General features: G+C 31.6%; 3 protein-coding genes across 6 annotated transcripts; 2 read left to right on the forward strand and 1 right to left on the reverse strand.

Moving 5' to 3' along the window:
- Positions 1-1,204: 1,204 nt before the first annotated feature.
- On the forward strand, positions 1,205-4,247 carry LOC114402430 (low-temperature-induced 65 kDa protein-like). The gene is made up of 5 exons (XM_028364999.1): positions 1,205-1,339; positions 1,477-1,701; positions 2,232-2,582; positions 2,938-3,778; positions 3,875-4,247. Exons 1-4 carry the CDS (start codon positions 1,264-1,266, stop codon positions 3,735-3,737), a joined length of 1,452 nt encoding a protein of 483 aa, XP_028220800.1. The 5' UTR covers positions 1,205-1,263; the 3' UTR covers positions 3,738-3,778; positions 3,875-4,247.
- A 701-nt stretch (positions 4,248-4,948) lies between these two features.
- On the forward strand, positions 4,949-8,972 carry LOC114401250 (pentatricopeptide repeat-containing protein At3g60050-like). Of its 4 annotated transcripts, none has more exons than XM_028363721.1 (3): positions 4,949-6,498; positions 6,604-6,896; positions 7,487-8,972. In XM_028363721.1, exons 1-2 carry the CDS (start codon positions 5,361-5,363, stop codon positions 6,801-6,803), a joined length of 1,338 nt encoding a protein of 445 aa, XP_028219522.1. In that variant the 5' UTR covers positions 4,949-5,360; the 3' UTR covers positions 6,804-6,896; positions 7,487-8,972. The 4 variants fall into 4 exon arrangements, with proteins under 4 accessions (XP_028219522.1, XP_028219520.1, XP_028219519.1 ...); XM_028363719.1 differs by having other exon boundaries at positions 4,949-6,896; positions 7,487-7,664; positions 8,530-8,932; XM_028363718.1 differs by having other exon boundaries at positions 4,949-6,896.
- An 8,697-nt stretch (positions 8,973-17,669) lies between these two features.
- LOC114401251 (lectin-like) lies at positions 17,670-18,599 on the reverse strand. Its single transcript, XM_028363723.1, has one exon. The coding sequence runs from the start codon at positions 18,570-18,572 to the stop codon at positions 17,865-17,867; it is 708 nt and encodes a 235-aa protein (XP_028219524.1). The 5' UTR covers positions 18,573-18,599; the 3' UTR covers positions 17,670-17,864.
- Positions 18,600-26,031: the final 7,432 nt, after the last annotated feature.

The raw sequence follows: 26,031 nt of genomic DNA on the forward strand, positions 1-26,031 counted from the left end.
GCTAATTTCAGGAGTTTATATTCTTTTGTTAAGTTATTGAAAAACTACTTAAGCAGTTTGGTTCTTGCTAAAAGTAAAACACTACTTAAGTACTTTACAGTGTTGATAAAAATGAGTAAATGACAAGTACAATGTGTGGTTTTTCAGTACCATTTTTGACAATACCAAAATGTGACTAATGAATAATTTTGACAAAAAATTAAAAGTAGAAACAACTGTTTGGAGTGTGTTGGTGAAAGCCAGCGGTTGGGGACAAGGAATTTTCCAACTTTGTTGCCATCTGTTTATTCGTTTGTTCACCTTGTTTATTATCTCAATATAAATTCCAACAAACCATTACCATAAACGAATTTAGAGAGAACTAATCTTGAAGATTCACGACATGGATTGTAGCCTGATTTCTCACAAAAGTCAAAGTTCTGTAGTCCCCAATAATGGTGAAAAGAGGCCCACCATTCAGGAGTGTATGAACATACAAGTCCCATAATAAACTTGTGCTGTTACCTACCATTGATGCCTAAATAAAGAAAAAAAAAAGCTGGGGTAACTAGGAAATATTTTTTCATCATGTTCTCCTTCCCTTAGAATTTTGACATTGGCATATATGGACATGGTCATTTTTTTTGTTTTCTAATTTTCATTTTTTTAAAACTAAAAAATCAGAGAGAAGTGTATAATTAATGTTGCCAACAACTAAGGGAGAAGGTGTAACAAGAGTACCGAAATTTTGCTTAACTGTCCACAATTATTTATGGGATTAACACTAGAAAAGGAATCAACTGGACACTTGTATTTACGTATCATAACCAAAGTTGATGAATATCATAATTATTTGTGTGTATTAGTTGTCAAGAAATAACAAAGAAAAAGATTATTTATGTTGGGCTTTCCTCTCCTTCCAAAGAGCCAGGGACACTTGTATAGTGTCATCTTTGAAAAGGACACTTTGTGTGTAAATACTCACATTTGGATGAATCATCGTCGTTACTCGAAGGGGACCAATTTCTATATCTAGCACTCATCATAATCAGCGTGTTCAAGACGACAAGAAGAGTTTTGTTAACGAGGCCACGTACGCTAAACTACTCAACACGTGTCAAATGATAGAGACGTGTCGGTTATGTCACACATGTCTCCATTTATGAGATGCCACGTGTGGCATAGAATGTCGTGGCCTTCTCCATATAACGTAATTAAGCCTTTGATTTGCGTGGTAATTATCATTAACGAGCAAGCAGTTACTTTTCTTTTCTGTTTTCAATCATGGATTCAAGAGTAGTTCAAAGTGTAGTGCATGAGAACGATGAACATTACCCCCACATTGTTGCCTTAGAGCAAGGTATATATGAATCACATTTGGAAGCAACAAGTTGTATTATATTTGAAGGCATCTTCATTAATGTTCCTATGATGTTTTTTCTTTTCTTTGAATAATTTGCTTTGATTCTTTTTCTACTTCAAATTTTTTGGATATAGTGACACACGGTGCAGAAGAAGACCACTTTGATCATGAGAAGAAGTCTGTTCTGAATAAGGTCAAGGCAAAGGCTAAGAAAATTAAGGACACGATTAAGAAGCATGGCCATCAAGTGCTTGATCGTGGTCATGAGTATAACAATGAAGATCAGCATACCCTTGATGATCATGACTTAGACGAGGATGATGAAATGGCTGAAGACCCACAAGTTCATAAAACACCAAGTATGTTCTTTTCTAAATCATCTGCAATTAGAGGATGAGTATTAGTTCGCCATAAAGTGAAATAAGATCCGGGGTTCAAACACCTTTTCAGATCATTATGATTAAATTTGATTTTATTCCGTTAATTTTTTTTCCTATTGATTATGATCTTCATAAATTTTAAATTTTTAAAAAATAATTCCTATTATCATTCAACAATAACGTGACATATGGTGACTATTATGAGATAACATATATGGTGACTATTATGAGATAACATATGATGTAACATGTTTGAATGCATGTGACGTTATCAATAAAATCTATGAGGAGTAAAATCAAAATTAATTAGGGATAAAAAACATCACTAAAAAATATTACCTTAGAATTTGACATTTACTCGTCATAGATACTTTTCTAATTTTTCTTCAAAACAGAAGGAACTCAGAACCATTTCTTTTTTGAAACTTAAAACCGTTTAATAACGGGAATTTACTAATAATAAAAATAAATCTGATTTAAGTTGGACTATGTACTTGAATGTTGTGCAGTTCATGAAAGTGAAGATGTTAAAACTGCAACACCTACATCTGAGCAAGTCGAAAATTTGGGGAAGTCAGGAATTGATTCTGGAGGCACAAGAGGTACAACAGTTATGGGAGAGGAACCCCGTCATGATGCACTACTTGGAGGTGTTTCTTCAACTACTGAAATTGATCAAAACATAGCCACTGACTCAGCCAAAACATTTTCTGTGGAAGAAAAGGCAGGGCCACCAAAGGACAATTTAGAGAAGTCAATAGGCTTGGACTTGGAGGAAGAGCCTCACGCTCCAGGAAGTAGACCTGAGGCATATCCCCCTACCAATTATCAAACCAAAATCACTGATCCAAGTGTGATAGGTAAGTAAGACAATTGAACAAAGTTGTATAACTCCATTTTGTGCTATGGACTTTTTGCATTATGCATTAATATTAGTGTACCTTTTAAAAGATTTGATGGTTAAATTGATTAAGTTGGATTTGACTCCCCATTAATTTCAGATTCCTTATTTTACTATATACATGCATGTGTTCAAATTCCATATTTTACTGTTGTAATTCTGCGATCAATTTTTTGGAGTTGAATTCTTTTACTGTCCATTCAACAATACCATCAATTTTGTTTTCAAATTATACCTTTAAATGTGTTCACGCTTAATGATATTTATGTACTATGGTCTATGTGATTAAGATTTTCATCTGTGGTGGCTTACAGGAAAGGATGAAATAGAAGAAATCACACCAGTTGAGGAATCTTTTGCAAAAATGAATATGCATGATGAGCCAAAACCTACTCCAGAACCAAATATCCAAGCAACTGTTGTTGATTCTGAATACCCTCCTGTTGGAAACCACGATCAGTTTGTGCCACACCTCTCTGCTGCAACACAAACTCAGTATCCTTCTGCTGAAAGTCATGATCAGTTCAATCAGGAAACAACATCCACAAATATCAACAGAAACCTGGTAAATCCCACAGAAACTGGACAAACTTTCAACACCATCACAACCACAATTGAAGAAAAACCACTCTATGAAGCAAAGACTGATGAAGTTATCTCTCCTAAAGATGTCATAGCTTCTGAGGCTGGTTCAGGAGAGAAAGATGCCATAAAGGACAAGGTGGTAACAAATAAAGAGCAACAAAAAATTGGGGATGCTTCTAACATGTCTGGCTCAACTGCACAACATGGAAAGAACATTGCTCACTCTCTGACTGAGAAATTAGCTCCAGTTTATGATAAGGTTGCAGTGGTAGGAAGTGCAGTGAAGTCCAAAGTGACTGGAACTAGCACTGGTGGTGTTGGAACTGAGACAAAGAATGAGGTTTCTGTGAAGGACTATTTGGCTGAGAAGCTAAAGCCTGGTGAAGAAGACAAGGCACTTTCTGAGTTAATTTCAGAAGCTTTACATAAGAAAAAGGAAGAGCCAGTGAAAAATGAGGATGGAAACTTGGATGACGGCAATGATAAAATGTGTGAAGAGTCCAGGGAAAGGTGTGGTTGGCAAGCTTAAGGGTGTTGTTGGCTCTTGGTTTGGCAAAGCCGAGGAAAAAGGTGAATGAGGTTTCTTTTGCTAAGTACATTTTTCAAAATGGTGTGTTATGTATATGTATAATTCTGATTTTGAGTTTGCCGTTGTTATGGTTGCAGGAGGTGAAGATTTATCCAAGAATACAAATTCTGGTGCAGAAGTGGAACAGGTTCACCAGGTTGTAGGTGAAATCAAGAGTGGTCCAATTGAAGAACAAGGGACTGGCTGAATTTCTTCATGGACATTGGATAATACATGTGTGCTGTGCTTTCCTTGTGATTAGATATTTGTATATGTTGGATTCATGTGTAAGTTATTATATGTTTGTGTAGATGTGGAATTTACATTATGATATCGTTGTACTGGAGCCGAGAATGAGACTTGGTTATTACAAGGTTAAATGTAAAAAACAGTGGCAATATATAATTGTTTTCTGTGATTGTATTTTACTTAATTCAATGTCCCATGGTAATGTGTATTTTTCTTTTTCCATTTCATTTTTTTTGGTCTTTATAATTTCTTCTTGTGGCATTTGTTTCACCAAACCAATAAGAAATAAAATCCATTGTATTTATCTTTGAAATCACGACCCTCTACAACTAATTATGAAAGATTTTAACTACAAAAAAATCTATTTACAAGTTAAAAATTATTATTCATAACATACAAAATCTGTTGGATTTATTTTAACTGTACCCACACACTATCTGATTCTGGAAATCAAATCAAAGGATGACTTCTTGCTTTTGAGATGAAGTGCATGTGTAGTATTATCTTCTACCTATATTTATAAGATGTAGTAAAAAAATTATTTCTTATCATAAGATTTTATTTTATCTTTTTTGTGCATTAATTATTTTTTTATTAAAATATTTTAAATTATCTCTTTTCTTCTATGAAAAGGGGAGAAGATAAATAGATTCTCAATCAAATTAAGGATAAATGTTATAAATTCAATGTTAATAACTAAGTTATATTTTATAATTAAGGGCTGAAGAAATATTATTTTTATATTTTAAAATGATAATTTATAAAAGTATAAAAATTAATTGATGTTTTGTTTTATTTACAAACATTATGTTAAGAAATAAAAAAATAAAGATAATCTTCTTGAAAGCCCAAACCATTCTCTACCAGAAAAGCCCAAACTCAAAAGAATTTAAAAATACAAGTTAATGAAACGATGCGTTAAGAATAACGTTTGTTCTTTTTCCTTGCTCCACCGTGTTAGGGTTTTGCAGAGTCGGCATTTTTGTTTACTTCACATTTCACAACAACACTTCACACTTCACACTTCACTCACACCAAACACAATGATTTTGGCTTTCATATAATGCCATTCCTTGGGACCCCAAACATTGTTTCGACAAATACTTCAAAATATCGTCCGTCTACGGTACGCTATTTTGCCCCTTCATGCTTTTCTCGTTGCTCTTCTAGATTCTATTCGTTTCGGGAAACTTGGTTTTCGATTCGATGAATATCCATCGACACTTTAGCACAGTGGGCTTCTGGAAGCTTCCACTGCAAGGAAACCCGATTCTACCATTGGCCAAATCGCGGTTGTTACGCATTATTCAGAGATGATGGGTTCGAATTCGTACCATGAATTCGGTAACCCTTTTAGGTTCAAAGAGGGTCCATAAATGTTCCCATTCTTTGATTATTTTGCGGAGATTATGTAACCATCCGTTTGATGGTGATGGGTTCGAATTTATTGAGGAACCTTTGAAAAAACTGGGTTCAGATTATGATTCCACCGTGGATGAAAGGCTCCATGTGAACGAGGATTGGGGTTTTAAGCAAAAGCAATTCTCACTTAGAAAAGGATTCTTAGAAACTGTTAAGTTAGATGCTAAGAGGGTCCTTGAGGTTCTCCGGCAAGATGGTCCCGGTCTGGATGCGAGGTTGGTTTTAGGTGAGTTGCATGTAAGGCCATCAGGGCTTCTTGTGAGGGAGGTTCTCTTTGGAATTTTGAAGAACATAAATTGTCAGAATAAGACCAGGTGTGCAAAGCTGGCATATAAGTTTTTTGTGTGGTGCAGTCAGCAAGAGGGTTACCAGCACACTGTGAATGCGTATCACCTAGTTATGAGCATATATGCTGAGTGCGAGGAGTTTAAGGCATTGTGGAGGTTGGTTGATGAGATGATTGAGAAAGGGCTTCCGGCTACTGCTCGTACTTTCAATATATTGATCCGTACTTGTGGTGAGGCAGGATTGGCTAAGAATTTGGTGGAGAGGTTCATAAAATCAAAGACATTTAACTTCAGGCCTTTTAAGCACTCCTACAATGCAATCCTGCATGGTCTTCTTGTTTTAAACCAGTACAAGTTGATTGAATGGGTTTATCAACAGATGTTGCTTGATGGATTTCCTTCAGATATTTTAACTTATAATATTGTCATGTATGCCAAGTACAGACTAGGAAAGTTGGATCAATTTCACAGACTGCTTGATGAGATGGGTAGAAATGGATTTTCTCCAGATTTTCACACTTTCAATATTCTTCTTCATGTTCTTGGCAAGGGGGACAAACCGCTTGCAGCTCTCAATCTTTTAAATCACATGAGAGAAATGGGTATAGAACCAACGGTGCTTCATTTCACTACATTGATAGATGGACTCAGCAGAGCTGGGAATCTGGATGCTTGCAAATACTTTTTTGATGAAATGATAAAGAATGAATGCAGGCCAGATGTGGTGGCTTACACTGTAATGATAACAGGATATGTAGTGGCTGGTGAGATTGAGAAAGCACTGGAAATGTATCAAGATATGATTTCTAGAGAACAAGTTCCAAATGTTTTTACATACAATTCAATAATTCGGGGATTATGTATGGCAGGAAAATTTGATGAAGCGTGCTCAATGCTCAAGGAAATGGAGACCAAAGGTTGTAGTCCAAATTCTGTTGTCTATAATACATTAGCGAGTTGTTTGAGGAATGCTGGAAAGACTGCCGATGCTCATGAAGTGATAAGACAGATGACGGAGAAAGTGAAGCATGCTGACATACATTCAAGATTCAAAGGACATAAAGCTTAGTATCTGTTAACTTATAGGCATCAACTTTTGATCTGGTTAACTGAGACCAATGACCTGCTGTTTGTTCAGCTGATTAGAAGCTGGAGAAATGAAGTATGTAGTCCCCCCTCCCCCTCCCCTAATATATATTTCTTTCTTCACTTATTTCTACTCTCAGTAACTCACATGTGAACCTGTATGCTCATTTTTTCATAATATATGATTGATATTTTTTGTCAATTATTTTAGGCTATGCTTCTTTTGCTTCATATCTGCTTGCATTTATCAGGAATAAGGTGCTTCAATTGTCTTTGTTTCTTTCTTTATAGTATAAAATTATGCACTTTTGTTAGTAACTTTTTTTTTTTGGAGCTTATGTAATCTAAATTATAACTGGAGTTATGTAAACTAATTCTTTGGCTTTTGCTATAACAATTCATAACTTATGAAGTGTATATAAAGGATTTATATACTGGATGCTTGACAATCTATTGATTAAATTGGTTAATCCCATAATCCCATTCTTCTTTTGATATTGAAAGTGGCATCATTTTCAATGTTATTGATTATTGTTTTATATCAGCTGAAATTTATGTGTTTTCATTCATGATTTTGAGATTAAATTTATTATTTATAATCTTCTTTTAATTTCTGAGTTGTAAGACTAAGTCTCCTGGTTCATTGGTGTATTTCCACAAATTCAGAGCAAGGAACAGCAGCTTATAGAAATTGCCAACAATAGCCAGTGATGCAGTAATTTCTTGTGTTGCTTTCTGTTCACATGCTTAAGTTGGTTGCTTTTCTGTGGCTTCAGAGACAGCCATTTAATTTGCTGCCACATTCCGGATGAAGATTGGAAAGCTTATATTCTTTTATTGTCAGGTTATTATTATGGTTCATTTGTTGGCTTGATATTTTGTACTGTGTTCATAAATGACAGGCATATCTGTCATTATGCAGAATGGGAGCTCCAAGTCCAAACAGTTAGCTTAGGATGCTATGCACTAATGCAAATTTCATCTAGCATGAGATATTTTTAATTTTTATTGCAGATTCCTATGCTGTTAGGCATATTGAAGTTTATAACTTCATAGTAGATAACAACTCTTCTTGGCCTAAAAACACTATCATCTGTATAATCAAATGGCATTGAAGATAAAGTACATGATTACGTGTTTATTTTTCTCTTTTTTGAATGCCACTTTCCAAAGTGGTAGTTACTAGTTAGTGTTGCTATAATTGTTGACAACTAATTGCAATTGCTTTTGTTGTTCACCAATTTCCATCTTTTTTCATTAGAAAATTTTCCTAGTTAGGAATCACAAATGTCAGATTCAATTGTTTTTTTCAAGGGTTCCTCCTCTTCAATCTCCTACATACAAATTTTGGCTTAATTTTCTCTGATTTGTCATGCTAAGTGATTCTTATGTAGGCCACTTTAGTGCAGTGTTTCAGGTACATAGTCTCAAGTCTTTCCAAACTTTTTGAAGATAATTTGAATGGGACACAAATTGCACATAAAGCTGGCAAATTATCTGTATTTTTGGGTGTACTACTTTTTTACTGATATGAGAATTGGACTTGATTAGCTTCAACATCTATTGTTCAACGCAATTTTAAAAAAAGAATAGCTTTATTCCTCACTCATCCCTAAGGCTCTTTTTTCATACCCCCTCCCCTTTTAACTATTAGTATTAGGTTTATTTTTGAAACTGCACTCACAAAAATTATAACTTTGTTCTTGCAGTTAAACATTATACAGGATAATACGGCTTCATAGGGTTGAGGTTATTCAATTTTTCTGCTGATGGGATTGGCGACTCAGAATCCTGAACGTTAGTATGTACATTCATCGTCCAGGTCCAGGGGCTCATGTATCTGCCTTTGTATTTTTTATTTTTTTTACCATTATTCTTGATTGAATTGGTCAGTTACAAATGAACAGAATATTACATACTTGCCGTTTGGCATGCCCCTATACTTACATTCAAGATACAATAGCCGAATTGGACAATTGGTCATGCAATTTTTTTTTGGTTACTAGATTCCCCTAGGGGCTAGGACCCAGGGAGGAAGAATAAAAATTCAATGTTTCATAGTTGGGTGTTGCACCCTACTGCGAAGCAAGAACTCTTGAAACTTTGAACTTATTTTTCTCATCCAAGAAAACAAACTTTAAATTCTTGAAAATAGTGTGGCAAATGAGTAGTTAGATGTCTCAAATTTATAATTTATGTACTTTGAATTAGTAAAAAATTGTAGGATATATGAGAACATGAAAAAAAGTATAGAAAAACTCAACCATTGAATATCCATTCTGGATTAGATATAATAATGTCACTAACTAGAGTTTCTATATAAAATTGCATTTAAAAATTTAGTGGCCATGTTGAATCTATTTCTTCAACGGATGAAGATTACTGAGCTGATTGCACTTTTCTTGAAACATGCGCGTATGACAACCGATGCTGCAATAATACGTTCACCAAAGTAGTCCAAATCCAAATAAATTACTCTTTCTATTAAGCATTCCAACAGATACCCTGTTTTTTGAGATTTGATGGAGCTAATGCAAGTTTTGTAGAAGAGAATTCCATTCACAGCTGAAATGGTCAAGTTCATCGGATATCTGTGACTTCCTTATTCCGCATGAGTCATGCCTAAGTTTGTTGTTGGCATATTTTAAGCATCGAAAGCCATTTGATTCATAATGTTTCTAACATTGACCTTGCTTAGTAGGTGGAATTTACGATTCACTCTTTTTTTTGGATGTTTACGATTCACTTTATTGTTTCACATAAAACCCTTTATTCCGCCCTCCCACCCTTTATCTTTCTTCAGTCTTGTACTCATGATATTTTTTTTATCACCACACTGAATTTATCAATCTTCGCTAGTTGTATCACTAGCTAGTCTCCAACTATTTTGGGGTTCTCACTATTTGCTCCCATGTTGAGCATAATGTCAGTAAGTACAATTTATTGAGGTGGCACTTGTTGCATACAGATGCAGAGGACATACAAATTACTGAAACAGTCGTGAGTTGTTTATTTTTTTCTTCTTATTTTCAGTAATTTTGTATGAAAAAAAAATAGTAACTAGCTAAATGGTTGCAGACTTTAAGGTTAGAACAGTCATAAAATTTAGTAGACTTCCGTTTCATTGTTGACCATGTGTACAGCCAAACTAACCAAATGATTCAATAAATGATTAACAAAAATGTTTTGCTCATCAAAGAATCTTGTGTGTTTGAGTTATCTATCTCAGAAGAATGATTTGAAAACCATTTTTTGTTTTCACTCATTCTTTAATCAGAAGGATTTACACTATACCATTTTTTTGCCTTCTACTTCTACACACTCCTGGTACAATTTACAAGCATGAGCAGAAGGCATAGATATCATTCCACTCAGAAAAGTCATTTTAACCAAGAAAACTTTTCATTATTCATAAATCATATGAACAATTTGCAGCTTAGTATCTGTATATAGTTAAATATTAAAAGGGGGAAGAATTTGAAAAATGTGATACATGGTAATGCTTTTTAGTTTTTCTCTTCCTCTTTCTCTTCTGGTTTCTCTTCCTCTTTCTTTTCTTCTTTTCTTCTTTCTTCTCTTCACCACTGCTACTGCCACTGCATCCATTTCACCAATCACTGTCAACTTCTGTTCATGACTGATTCGGTGTAACCGGTCTTTGATCAAGGGGCCCTTACCTATTGAAGGAAAAAGTACAGTTCAAGCACTTTGCTTTGAATCACAAACAAACAGATATTATTCAATTTCGGCATTCCCGATCTTCTATCTTTCCTGCAGACATGGAAATCAAACAGGAATGAGACCTTCCTTACTGTCTCACATTCTTTTCCATTCAATCTCTCTTCCCATCTTGCATCAGTTTCTGACTCACCCTTCCACTGAACCAAATAATCCTTCCTTATATTCTTCTTCTCAATAGTGGGATCGTAAATTGTTTTAACATTATTAGTCTTCCTTTATTATTAATTTTGATATAATTGATTTGATAATTAAAAACTGTTTATTAACATTTTCCAATTAAGCACACTAACACATTTTTCTTCTTTTATTGTTATTATTTGTGATTCTAATATGTTTTCAACCTTGATTACACGTTACACATTAATGTGTAAACCTTGGAAAAATAAATTAGATATTGAAAAGCAAACCTTATTACTAGCATGTGAAGTAATAATGAGTTTTTAAAAAGAAAAAATGTTTACTTCTTTCTATGTTTACCTTTATTACATGTTCTTAGGTTAAAAAAAGTGTAATTATAAATATTTTGTATAAATTAATACTTATAGATTTATTATAAATCTATCATATGCCATAAAGATAAATTTTATTTTTTAATTTGTCCATCCTCCTAACATCATGTTCTCCCTCCGTCTTGTGGAGTAGAAATGAAAAGAGATAAAATAAAAAACTCTATAGTTATTTTACTAGATTATTTTTTTATTTTTTTCTTAATTATTACATAAAAAGGAACATAGTAAATGTTATAATAATTATAATTAAATAAAAAATAATAAACTAATTATAATTTATATTATGACAAAAAGGTTGAACACACAGTTGAATGAGCACATCATTAATTCATAGAGCTAGAAACGTTGATAGATAGTAGTCATTAACAAAATTAATAAATAGTTTATACCAATAATAATGTGGTAAAAAAAAATAGAAAACATCACTATTAATTATAATGACTTTGCTTATTACAAGTGGAATTCAGCAAACCTAACGCCTTTGAAAAACACAGGAGAAGTATTCATGTGCATGAAGTAATACTAATAAGATATTAAATAAGAACATTTTAGTTTAAATATATTACTCCAATGTGGATTAGTATTTTTCATTCATTAAATATTTTTTAATTTGTTTATATGTATTAACCTTAAACATTAATTTATTTTTAAAACTAATAAAGAAATTATAAAAAAATAAATTGTTTCAGTTAGACACATAACCTCTAATTTTGTTTTTGGTTTAGACAATAAGGTTCTTAATTCTCCATAAGAAACAATATTATTCCTACCCTAAAAAAATCTCATTTGTGCCTGAAATAATCATGGTACGGAGAGATTTTTCTTCTAGTAAAGTTTTTTTTATAAATAAATTTTAAGTTCAAGATCTTAATTAATATATAAACGTTAATTTTGTATTTGTTAATTAAATATAGTATGTTACAATTAAATTTTAAATTCAAATTATAATCAATTAAATTTAAATAATAATATTTTAAAAAATATACAAATATAAAACTGTGACATAAGGAGAAACAAAACAATTCACTAAAACAAATATTATAGACTTATTTTTTATATTCAAGAGTGAATACTCAAATTTAATATATAAAAATCAATAAATGTTTTTTTAAGACCAAACAGAGACACACACGAATAGAACCTTAGCCAGTAGAACAAGTTGGGGACTTGGGGTGTGTGAAAAAGAAGAAAGTTAAGAAACAGATCATGGTCAACTTTGGCAGTGGTGAAGAAAGCCATTTATTATACAAAAATATTGCTCAACTTAACTTCTTGGGTTGGAACTTTTGAGTGTATAAATCCAATGAAATGAAGGTAACCATAGAAATTTCAAAAAGGGTAATATTAGTTAAATGTTACATCAAAATACTAACCCAAGGAAAACTGTTGGACTACACTAACATTAGTTTAAATGTAACGCTAGTTAGTCATAGTAGTATTATATGTGTTTTTGTCGTTTATTTTATAAAAAAAACTGTTTTTGTCGTGGGTGGGACCTGTGCATTTCCCGCACTTTGGCTTTTTCATTTGCCTAATGATATCCACAAATCAACGTTTTTTCTTCTTTCTTCTTATGGTCATAGTAGTATTATGTTGTTTTTAATTTTAGTATGTATTTTTATTAATAAATTATCTAAATTTTAAATAAATAAAAATATTTAAATAAATCAATATTAAAAATATATAATATATTTTAAATAATAAAATATTAAAATAAATTAATAATATATAAAATAAAATTATAAAAATATACACAATATTAAATAAAGCTACTAATAAGTAAAATTAAAATTATTTATTTGACATTTAAATAAATAATTTTTTTTATAATTTTAAAAATTAGAAAACAAAATAAAATAACGTAAAAAAAATTAAAACTTTTTAAAAAGAAACACTTTAAAATTAAATAATTTTATTTAAAAAAAAGAGTTTTATGACTTCAAAGTGATAAAACAAAAAAAAAGTTGTAAAAGAAAAAAAATTATTATAACTTTAAAATGGTAAAAAAAATTAATTGAAGTCATAAATATTTTATGAATTCAGTTAAAAAAAAAAAATCATAACAGGTAGGACGAATTCTAGTTCAAAGGGTGTCCCCTATCAAGACTTATCCCTTTTATATAATTATTTAAAACCCACCCCTAGAAAAATTGACAAAAAAAGAAGCCCCTGTAAGAAAAAGCCGCACTGGGGAAGAGTATAGCCCTCTCCCCACACTGCCACTCACTGGGTTTCCTTTGCTATCTAACTTTGTGAGTTGTAAGACATTGACATTAGAAGTGGCATCACCTTGGAAGATTAGATATGATCCTTTTGTTCTGGACCAAACTTGTTGAAGGTGAAAGAGACTGACTGTGCTGACTTCTAACATCAACAAAATGGATACAAAGGTGAGTAGAGGAATTAGGAAACTGAGTTTTTTGATAGCCATGGTATGATACGATGTTGAATTGATTGAGTGACACGTTGGGTTCTTGATGCAAAGTCCATGTAAAACCTTTTCCTATTTATTGTAATCTAAGGATGGAAAATTGTGATTGGGCCACCCTCTCTTCACACAATTGAAATAAAGAATAGTGAATTATGTGGTGGGCACGTACATGGTCCTTCTGGCAAGTACATCATTATAGTTTTTATACGCAAGACTTTCCTGCACATTTTATTTTAAATTCTATAGAAACAAGTTTATTGTCCGGAAAGTGATACATAATTAGTTTTCTGCAAAAAATTTCTACAACAAATATATATAGTAATTTTTGTTCCAACGGTCTTGCTGTGGAAAATTGAGATTTTTTGGGAAATTTTCTTCAGATTTTCATGGTAAACAGTGCTATAGATTTTACATCCACGGCTGATTTTCTTTGGATTTTAAATCTGCAGAAGATTTTGCTGGTAAATACTTATGGTATCGATGTTAAATCTTGTCCGGAAAATGGGTTTGTGGCTAGAAGAAGATTTGCATGGCAGATAGGCATATAGCTTCGGTGTTGTACTTCAAACCGTACAAGTTAGGTTCTATTTCAGTCTATGCAAACCGTACAAGTATTTATAGTAATGGTCCGTTTCCTCGTGCAAAACACTATTAGGAGTGTGCCAGAACTGTGCAACTGACTTGGTCTAGTTAGATATATTGATTTTGATTGGTTTGTGTTGTGTTTTAAGTTTATAGAGCCAATATTTTTTGCAGCCAACAACCAATTTGGTTATTAATTGTAAGGACTCAAATACCATAGCTGGAGCGTAATTGAGGACCATTCTTTTCCCATACAATGAAAGTTTTTTATATAATATGTGTAGTACATTATATTATATATTCATTTAATTCAAAATTATATTATAATCATGAAAGTGTATAATGTGTACGTAGTACATTATATTACTTGTTAATTGATGATCGCTAAGTTTTATTTATATAACTATATATTTACCGAAAGATCAGTGAAATAGATTTATATGTTGATAGAGACTTTAATTTAAGGAATGGGGCCATTAAAATAATTGTTTGAAATATAATCGAGAAAGTAGCTTTACAAGTTTCCCTAGACTTTGAGGAAGCATCCCCATCCAACTTATTGTTAGATAGACGTAGATGCGACGACATTGATAATTTTCCTAGATAGAATTGAATTGAACCATAGAAAAATTTGATTTGAAATCAATGTATTTTAGTTTTTCCAGTTGTCCTAACAAAATTGGCAAGCCATCGCCAATTCATTAATTATTGCTTAAAATACAGTTCCTCTAGATTATATATGTTGCATCCAAATGCTTTTCCTCGAAACTTTTTTCCTGATAAATATAAGGTTTTTAGATGATAGATATATATTTTTTATTTATAAATGATGAATTGAAGTTAGTTTATTTAATTGAAGATTCAACTGCATGAACAAGGCTCTTCAGCTTAGCAAACCATGATGGAATTTACCTAAAACCATTATCTGAGTCGTAGAGGGATTTAATGTGGCTTTGAATGAAAGTTCACAAAATTAATTTTAAATTAAATTAATTTTAATTAAAATTCAACGTTTAATAGGGAATAAACTTTTTTATGCTCGGGAATCATAAATCTTAAGAATTATAATTTCTAAGAATCAATAAAATATTTTTGGTTGATCATAAATATTTTTGGTAGTATTTAGATAAGTTTTCCAAAAATCTAAAATTTGTTAATTATTTATTAAAGTAATTAATCTAATAAGAATATAATATTTTTACTATATTAAAAAAAATTAACTTGAAAAATTAAGATTCCCACCTCTTTCTATGAAATTTTTTTGGTGGGAAACTCGGAAAAAAGACATTACTAGGAAGCCTTTTTTCTTTGGAATGTTATTTTTAAAATTGATACTAAATATAAAAAACAGAGATTTCTAATTTAGCATTCCCATTAAACTAAAAATTTCTTTCCTATCAAATGTCCCATTATTTTGAAACTAAAAATTGTGTTGAAGTTTACTAATATCTTGCTTTTATAATATATAATACAATTTTTTTATCTAGCACAAAAATCATTTTAATTTAGAATAAATTTTTTTAACATGGAATTAAATATATGAAAATTAATTTGAAATCACATTAATTAATATTTTAACATGATATTAGAGAACTTAATGTGAACCTAAATACACATTGAATTGAAGTCATGCTTCATAAATGCCTTAGGACTTGGACCATTGAGCATATTCATTGAAAGATAGAGATTCATAAGGTGTAAGTTGCCAAACTCTAATGAACTCAAGAATGAAACTATGGAAAGTTTGTATCATTGTTGAACTGACACTAAAAAAAATTGACTTCTAGTGACGGATAAAATTTGTTACTGAAAGTTAATGATCGATAGATAAATTTGTAGTTGCAATTAACATTGGATACTTAGAGTGTCGAAACTTTGTGAGATTTTGTAATGATGATTATTAGATTGTTAGTATAAATTTTTATCTATAATTGCACTTGTCTATCATTATAGGTGATATCTACAGTTTGCAACGGGTGTAGATAAGAGACACTAACTTGTACTTACAACTTTGTCAAAAAAAAAAAAAAAAAGCTTATGCTTACAACTTCAAATTATAGGTACAAATCACATATTGATTAGTAGAAAAAAAGTATTTTTACCTATATTTACCACTCATTAAATATTGTTAAATTAAATAATTATATTTTCTTGATAATAATAAAAATAATAAATTTATAGAAATTATTTTTAATTAATAATAATATATTATTAATATTAAAAAATATTTGCAAATAAAATATTTTTTTAAGTTCAAACAGGATCAAAATATATTGCTTTCTTCATTGAATTGCATTAATGGGTATATAGTTGATTCCCAACCTTGATTAATCCCAATTACTAGTCAAATACATGTCCTAACTAACTACAAGTATTTATCTAAAAATTACTGTAACAAAAGGTTGAAAAAAGAATCTATTATTGTGTTAGCTGGCAAAAACTGATAAAATCAAATAATTAAAATCTTAATAGGATCAATGCCAACTTGCAATGTTTCTTAGGATTTCAGGAATGCTTCAATTCAAGATGACTTTTGATTGAAGGTAGTTAATAAAAAAAAGTCTTAATCAAACTAAAAATTACTGCAATAAAAGGTTGAAAAAAAACCCTATGGTTTTCCTACTTTTAATTAAAGGCACATGGCACATTTGCCTATAGCAATTTGAAGAAAAATGACACAAACAAAAATATAGGTGACGAAAAAGTAAAAGAAAGGGAGGGAGGGAGGGAGGGAAATTCAGGTTATATATGGAAAACATGTGTATAAGTCTCTTTGTTTGTGAGATTAAAAAATTAAAGCAACAACTTTCATCACACAATTTTTTTTAGAAGATAAAATGAAATTCATGAATCATCAATCAATATTAATACTATAAGCAAATAGAAGGACTATAAATGGCAACTTTTTACACATGACATCTTCTAAACAAACAGCAAAAAAATTTACAATTTGCATTTTAACTAATAAAGGAATTAATGAAGACAACCAACACAGTAAAAAAAAAAAAAGGTTGGCTGAAACAATTCATTAGGGATGCAATATGATGGAACGAAAAGCCCAATTGATGAGAGCCTAATAAAACAAGTCCAACAACTGAGAAACGACAACAAAGAGTGTTTGGTTTGAGAAAATATTTTCTGAAAATAATTTTTAATTTTTAGAAAATATTTGTTTTGAATTTTGTTGCACAATACCAAATTAAATTGTACAAATTAAGTTCAAAACTTGTAAAAAAATTATAATGAATTTTGTTGTGTATAAATTATTGAAGATTAAATATAAGCATTATATGACATATTTGATTTGGACTTTTTATGTGTATTTTGAATGTTAAAAGCATCTGAAGTTATGTTTTATTTTTAGTTTGGTTTAGTTACATGTTTTTTCTCAAGTTTCAATTAATTGTGCCAGTATAAGGTCCTCCTCTCAACTTTACTCTCATTTGCAATTAAGTTCCTGCGTAAATCTTCCGTAGGCTTTTAACAAATACAGAAGTTCTTATTCTTTCTCTGAACTTTATATAAATCCTATTGTTTAAATTGCATTGTAATGCGACTCTTATTTTGTTCCTGATATTGTTGGATATTGTACTCTTAATAACATAATATTCATATTCATTACTTATAAAAGTGAAATAACAGACACGTACGTACATAATTAAGCAGTAGTGGACTAGGTAGTACGTACTCTAGTCTCCTTATTTGTCCTTAATTATTGGCACACAACACAACATAGCATAGCTAGATGAGATTTATTAAGATGGAAAGTGAATGACCAGAATCATCCGATACGGTTGTTGAAGGCTAAAGACCATGAGTGAATGGTATTTGTTTGTTTCTGCTGTCCAGTTGAAGCAGATAATCCAACCCTAACCCATTCAGGAAGCACTTTGTTGAGCTCAATATCATGGGAGAGTGTCACAGTTTGAGTGCCAGGATAGAAAGCAGCAACAGTGAGTCTCTTAGAGGCAGAGTTATAGCTGATATGTACAGTGGCTATTTTGCCATTTTGCCACTCCCACCTAGCAGTTGCCTTGGAGACAATAGAGTTGACATCGATACCAATGTGTCTATAATCTGGATCCCCCTTATCACGATTAGGGTAGGTGTCAAACTCGACAGCAACAACATTGTCTGATGGGAAGAGTCCAAGGTTGCTCCCACCAGAGTTTGGAGGGATTTTAGTGTCAAATGGTGCAATGAAGAAGGCAAGGCCATCACCTGGAGTAGTAGAGTCTGATGAGATGGAAAAGGTGAAGTCGGTTTCAAAGCTTGCGACCACTGTAGAGCTTTCCCAAAGGTGCACTGGAGAAGAGTATAACACTCTCCCCACACTGCCACCCACTGGTTTTCCTCCACCGTCTAACTTTGTGAGTTCTATGCCCCTGGAAGAAGACGTGGCATCACCTTGGAAGACCAGATTCTTTTGGTCATCACCAAACTTGTGAAAGCGGCAAGACACTGCATTCGTTGTGTTCCACAAACCCATGCTTATAATTGATGATATATTTTGAATTGATGCAAACTCCATGCAAAACCTTCCCCTATTTATAGCTAGTAAATTAATTAATTAGGGCTTGCTGATGCAATACCTTCCCGTACGTATTAATTCTAAATTAAGGATGCCCATTGTCACACCCAACTGAAATAAAGGAAAGTTAATTATGCCAACTATATATACATCGTTACGGTTTTTTTTTATTCGTATAACTTACATAATTTTTATCAATGATTTGTTTTTTACTTACAGAGAGCTCAGCCATAATAATTTTATCACCAATTAGTTAACAATGTTTATAAATCATATTACAGCTACTAATATAATGTTCTTCTTCTTTTTTTTTACTGCAGAGCTAATATAATCTATTCCAAGTTTACCGATTGTAATATTGCTACTATACTTTTTTATATTCAAGGTTTTAAAAGATGATTTGAGCTGGTATTGAATTAATTGTGGTACTGTACAGCGTTAAGTTTCTAGATGCAACCCGGATAGGATAGATAAATTATATGGGTACGAAGTCCGGCCTTCACCATTACCTTTTCTTTTTCTTTTTCTTTGTATCTTACATTATTTGTACAGAGGTTAGCGATTCTTTTATTTTAATAATGTTTATAAATTATATCGGAACTAATTATTTAAGTCATTATTAAACGGTATAAAAAAATATCTAGTGCATGCAAGAACCACGTTTTCTTCCAAAAAAATAACTTCACTCAAGCAAAAAGAATATAAGATACATATGCCTATTTAGGCTTCTTAAAAAACATGTAAAAGTAATAATTTTTTAAGTTATGTGATGTTTTTCCTATTCAATTTATTTCTACAAATAATTATAAAAAAAGACTTAATATAACTTTTATTTTTAAGAATGCAAAGAAATAATTGTATGTTGTATTTAGTTTTAGAAACAATATAATTATTGGTCACATTGCAACTTTTTGTTGAGAAAAGTCGTATTGCAACTTGAGAAAGGTGTTTAAAACACTAATTATATTTAACATTTACACGTTATACCTTTCAATTTCCCCCGTTTAAAAAAATATTAGTTAAAGAATTTAAAGTAAAAATATTTTTATTAGATTGTATAAAATTGTATGGTCTATAATATTATTTTTGTTGTCGATCATATAATTTTTATAAGAGATATTTTTTTAATTTCTAACTAATGATATCCTAACACTGATTAAAAAAATCCTTATTTTCTCTTTTAAATACAGCCATAAGTTAATGCTATGGTTGGGATAGTACGTTCTGCTAGGCACGTTCACAATGAGGTGGTTCGAGACATTTACTAGTATTTATTATCATGTGGGGACGAATGCTGCGTCAGTCCTTCACCAATAGATCCAAATAAGTTAATATTTAGTTTAATTCCAATTAAACATGAATTTTTTTTTCTTCAATTTATTAGTTTGATTCATATGAATAAAAAGTTAATTTTTTTTTAATTCTATATATTTTAAAATTTAAATTTATTAATAAATTTTAGATAAAATAATTATTTAACTTTTTAAAAAATATAAAATTATATTTATTCTATTATTTTTGTAAGAACATAAGGTATGATAAATAAAAAAATAATTGTAACCAAAGTAATGTATAAAAAAACATAATTACTTGTATTCGAATTTTTTATTTAAGTTTTTATTTGTAGTTTTAACTTAAAAATAGTTTTTAAGTAAAAAAATAAAACTAAAATAAACCAAACATATGATCAGTACCGCAATATACTATCCACAAGATAATTTATCCTATAATTTACTGTGATTACTTATTATTTTTTAATTAAAAAACTAATTTCTGTCTTCTCTCATGACTCTCACATGATGTTATCAAAATTATAAGATTTTTTTTCCCTTCTAACCCGTGCACTTCTTCTCCCCACCATCATTCACCATATCACCAGTTATCGCCATCTTTATTTTCACTCACTTAAAATTAAGATATTGACCTTTCGAAAAAAGAATACCACTTTTGTCACAAAGTCACACAAATTTATATTCGATTAACTTTCATACAAGATACAAGGGGGCAAGCATGGGCCCGCCCCCTCCTTTCCATTTCTATCCGCACCCTCTCCTTCCCCAAAAAAGAAAAAAGAAAAAATGTAAAATAAAATATTACAGTCTATTGGATTCTTAATGAGAACTTATTAGGTCAAGAGGAAAGAATACAATGCATGAGAGAAAGGGACTGTGCATTAATGCTTAGAGAGGGTGACACAAATCGAGAACAGAAATTAGACCAATTATGTGTCACTATTTGACAACGTTGTCATAAAAGAGAGAGGGGTCATCAGGTAACTTTCATTCTCTCACTTTCTCACGTTTTCTTCTCCCCTCATTCTGTTTTATCTCACTGAGGTACCTTGGCCGCTGGTGAGGTTCATGTGGATTGGACTTCGATGTATAGTTTGTTATTGCATTTTGTTCTGGTTATTTGTCCATTCCTCATCGTCTTCCTCATGACATTTTCGTTTTCTTTAGCTCTGCCGCTGCGCCACCATCGAGTCACGATGCTGTCATCATTGGCCTCGCGTCGCTAGGCCCTGCATCGGTGGTGCCATAGATATATATAGAGTCACAATGAAATGCAGTTGTACCTTTATAAGCCAAAGAATGTAATGTATACAATAATAAAGTTCTTATGCATGACATAGTATGTTTTCCAATTATCATATTAAACTACAGGTTTAAGATGTAGGTCAGTTAACAAAAAGAACAAAAACCAACAACAAAATTAAATAAATAAACAAAAATATAAAACAAATGAAATCCGTAGTGCTGCCAAGGCTGTCGACTGGCTGTAAGGGAAAAGGGTGAAATCTGAATAATCAAATGGAGAAATGCTGTCAACACATTCTTTAAAATATTTTTTTTATTGGTTGAAATTTCTTAAAAATTACAGAAGATAATAGATCTTATATTATATTTAATGGCTTTCTCATAATTTTGTTATTTTTAATAAATTTTAACTAATATATGTGTTGCAAAATATATTGCTAACATTTTTCTAATGGGATGATATTATTAAAATGCCCGTGCTTTGGTGATATATCAAAGCTCATCTCACAAGGATCCTTGCAACTCAACCTGAATGCCATCAGGTTCCCTCTTGAAATTTGTCCTTGGAGCTGGCATACACCATCATCTTTCTCTCCTTTGATGTATCAGGAGTCCTAAATATGAGAAACAAAGAAGTAAAGATAAATATACGATACCAAAGATAAACTAAACTGTGTACCTGAGGTAGTAACTGTAGATAAAGATAATCATATTTTAACTTCACTAACATGTGAGAATAAATAGTGTTTATAACACACGTACAGCAATAAAAAAAATCTATTTTTGGTTTAAGATATATTATTACAAAAATCAAATGAATACATACCTAGATATAAGTAATTAGAGTATAAAGTTCTTTAATATTTTGAAGACTTTCACATTTATAAAATTTAATTCTTATTTTTATTTTTTGAACAACTTTCATATTTATGAATAACTTATCTAAATGTAACAATAGAATATTATTCTTATTTTATGAATAATTTTCGCATTTATTAAATAATATTCTTTAATTATATTAATTATATTTTTTGGTGCTAATAAATAATATAATAATATTTTATTAAAATATTTATTTTATTAATACCCAACTGCTTACATAACATCACAGCCATGCTTTCTGATTCAACTTATGCTTCAACTTATAAAATCAGCATTCCCTTTGAAGCAGCAGGTTCCACAAACAACTTTGTTTTTACTGTGTTGTTGTTTACAAAAGGCACTGAATTACATCATAAGAGTTGGATGTATATTATTGATCTTTCAAGTAACAGTTTGTCTGGAACAATGCCTTTAGAGATATTTATGTTGACCAGATTACAATCCATGAATTTGTCGCTTAACCAATTAGTTAGGACAATACCAAAAGAAATTGGAAACTTGAAACAGTTGGAGTCCATTGATCACTCAAGCAATAACCTGTGGGGAGAAATTCCTCAATCCATGCCGGGCTTGTCTTTTCTTAGTGCCTTGAACCTGTCTTTCAACAATTTTATGGGCAAAATCCCATCAGGGACTCAAATTCAGGGATTTACAAATCTTAGCTATATAGGTAATCATCAACTTTGTGGACCTCTTACAAAGATATGCTCAAAAGATGAAAACCCCCACAACACAAAGCCGATTGTAGAAGATGATGATACATCTGCATTTTATTCATTGTTCTATATGGACCTCGGAATCGGATTTGCTGTGGGGTTTTGGGGAGTTTTGGGTGCCATTCTCTTCAACAGGAAATGCAAGCTTGCTTAGTTTAGATTTCTTCACCGACTTTATGACATGGTGATCTAAATATAAGAAAATGCAAGTGCGGTGAGCAATGGAAATTTTTTTCTCTATGCTTTTACCTCAATCTGTTTGACTCATTACTTACCCTTTCATTCTCTATGTATGTAATTTGCAGGTCCTTGACGTTCGTCCTTCCACTAGCTATCTCATTCAAAGGTTTACAAGAGCTTCAACAATGCATGCATTATCCACCAGGGCGATAATCAAAATTGACTAGTAATTTTGTGTTCTTATTCATTAAGTTACTTAGTCTGTTGCAAATAGTCATGTTTCCCCTGTTGAATCTGTGCTTTGTAGTAAAATTGTATTGCTAATTTACTCTGGGATACGAAAAATATATATATTAAGATGCTTTTACACTAAATCTTGTTTCAGCATAAAAACTAAAGCTTAAGTACGAATATTCATTATTTTCCATCAGCTACCATTTTAACTCTTCCTTTTTATTTATAATGCTCAACATGATAATAAGTTTAACTTCAACATTCAGGAAACATAAGTTACTCATTGGATGTTTAAAACTATTATTCATCAAATTACACAATAATCAATTGTGTCTCTGAACAGTTACCCTTTGCAAATTTAAAGGGGAAAAGGTGTGGGGGGAAGTAACACACAAGGTCATAATATATAGACTCGCAATGAAATGCAGTTGTACTTTTATAAGCCAAAGAATGTAATGTATACAATAATGAAGTTGTTATGCATGGCAGTATGTTTTCCTCAGTATCATATTAAACTACTGGTTTAAGATGTAGGCAAGTTGACAAAAAGAACAAAAAAAACAACAAAATTAGATAAATAAACAAAAAAATAAAATAAATGAGAAATCAGCAGTGTGCTTCCAAGGCTGGCTGTAGGGGAAAAGGGTGAAATCTGAATAATTGGATGACATTATTATAATGCCCGTGCTTTTATGATATCAAAGCTCATCTCACTAGGATCCGTTGCTTGCAACTCAACCTGAATGCCATCAAGTTCCCTCTTGAATTTGTCCTTCGAGCTGGCATACACCATCTTCTCTCTCACCTTTGATGTATCAGGAGCCCTGAATATGAGAAACAATAAAGTAAAAGATAAATATATGATACCAAAGTCAGTATGGAAACATTTGTTTTCCTTTCTTATATGGCAGTGTCATGCAATACATGATATGAAAGATAAAATGTGTGCCTGAGGTAGTAACCGTAGATGAATATAACCATATTTTAACTTCACTAACATTCATTTATAGACTAAGCATCCTATACTGCAATATGTTAATAGCATTTCTGCCATTCTTCATATATCTAAGTGCATTTCTGGATTAGTTTATTGTAAGAATAAGTTTCTTTTAGAGAACTTCAAAAAGGAAAAACTCCAAACATGAAAAAACTATGACTTTACTATGTATGCGGGCAAGAACTGAGGGATATCAAATTACCATGCAATGAAGAAAATCTTGCTTTTCTGACAGTTTTCATTTGTGGTGAAATCAAAATCAAAGACAGCATAGCGGCACTCATTGGCAGGCAGAGATGCACTAAAGTCGTCATAGGTTTCTTCGGGGCTTCCAAGCTTCTCCACTACCACTTCATAGTTCTCAATCTTAAACACAATGAAACGGTAGTTCCTCTTTGCCTTTAGCTCCAGGAACTTTAATTTACACTCATCAATAACAGCCATTCCAGATGCCGCGTTGGCCTAAAATAGGTTTTTGGAAAATGAGAGAAATAGATTAGTACGAGTTCATATGCAAATTTGATGATAATAACTAGACTTCAAGTCTTTTGAGTATGGAGGATGAATTCTATGCCTAGGAATAAGTTGTTTGCCTAGAATCTGTCACCTTAGGCTTATTTTAATAGACTCTTTCAATAACTGATGGGAAATAGGGTGCCCTATAACGCAACTAAGTGATTAATGGGGAATAATTGAGCCACTTTTATTATAAATATGAACCCAACTGAACCACCTAGGTCCACTCTCTGAAGGTGGTAGGCTTACTCAATCAGGACAATCCACAACTCTCCAAGCGCCAAGTCAAAAAGACGAAGGTGATCTCTCATATCTCAGTTGAGGAAAGCTTGGCTAGGATGGTCCAAACTAGTTGAATTTCCCCCCAAAGTTTAAAAAGTTCTGAAGTGTAATATACAAAATTCTTGGTATGCCTAAATTTTCAAGTTCTACACCAATTAATCCAATGAATCGATGTACTTTCCAAAATTTTATAGAAATGAAGCCCCAGAATCAGAAAGATCGCTAAGCAGATTTAGCAATTTTCATAATTAAAGTAGATGCAATGCAAATTGCAACCAATGGAGTTATAATAAGCAATGTCAAATATCTACTCTAACACTGCTCCATGAAGAATAAAAAATTGTTCGATGTGATTTGCGTATTGCTCTACGTAACCTGCCATTTTCATATTCAATATGTTGCCCTGTACATCTTATTACATCAAGAGGCATAGTAAGAGTGCATAATTTGAGAGAACGTACCATGTTGTCGCGGTTGATAGAGAAAGCCTATGGAGAAATGAGAAAGAAACAGAGAAATGAGGGAGACAGAGGAAGAGATCCTTATTTTGGGGGGAGGCAAATGGCAATGAAAGCTTGGAGACAAAAACGGAGGGGAAGAGAATTTTGAGGAAGGAAACAAAGGTTGAAATCTCTCAAAATTTAATGGGTGATAATATCCACGAAGGAAGAACGTTACCGTGTTATACCGATGCATTGCATGTGCACGTGCATGTTTCACTAGTTAATTCTAGCCAAGGAGAAATACCATGGTGTATGGTGTGCACTTTAATCTGGTAATAGTAATAATTAGAACCAGGTTTATGTAGTATATACAGATTTTCGTTCATTTTATACTAGCTTATGATTTAAGAAAATATTTTCCAATATATTTTTTAAACTACTAATACTTGTATTTTGTTAAAGTAAAACAGTATTGAAACAACTTTTTTTTATTGAAATTTTCACATTTTGCCAAAAAAAAATAATCTAAATGTTATAAAACGTTTAAAAAATTTAAATTGAAAAACATAGTTTTCTTTAAAAAAGAAAGAAAGAAAGAAAAGGGCGTGTTGGAATCAACTTTTATTTTTA

This window comes from Glycine soja, chromosome 20 (assembly GCF_004193775.1).
Source record: "Glycine soja cultivar W05 chromosome 20, ASM419377v2, whole genome shotgun sequence".
Lineage (NCBI taxonomy): Eukaryota > Viridiplantae > Streptophyta > Magnoliopsida > Fabales > Fabaceae > Glycine > Glycine soja.

Coding starts and splice junctions, on each gene's coding strand:
- LOC114402430 (XM_028364999.1), top strand. CDS start 1,264: ATGGATTCAAGAGTAGTTCAAAGTGTAGTGCATGAGAACGATGAACAT. Junction 1,340..1,476: donor CATTGTTGCCTTAGAGCAAG/GTATATATGAAT, acceptor TTTTGGATATAG/TGACACACGGTGCAGAAGAA. Junction 1,702..2,231: donor ACAAGTTCATAAAACACCAA/GTATGTTCTTTT, acceptor AATGTTGTGCAG/TTCATGAAAGTGAAGATGTT.
- LOC114401251 (XM_028363723.1), bottom strand. CDS start 18,572: ATGGGTTTGTGGAACACAACGAATGCAGTGTCTTGCCGCTTTCACAAG.
- LOC114401250 (XM_028363718.1), top strand. CDS start 5,361: ATGAATTCGGTAACCCTTTTAGGTTCAAAGAGGGTCCATAAATGTTCC.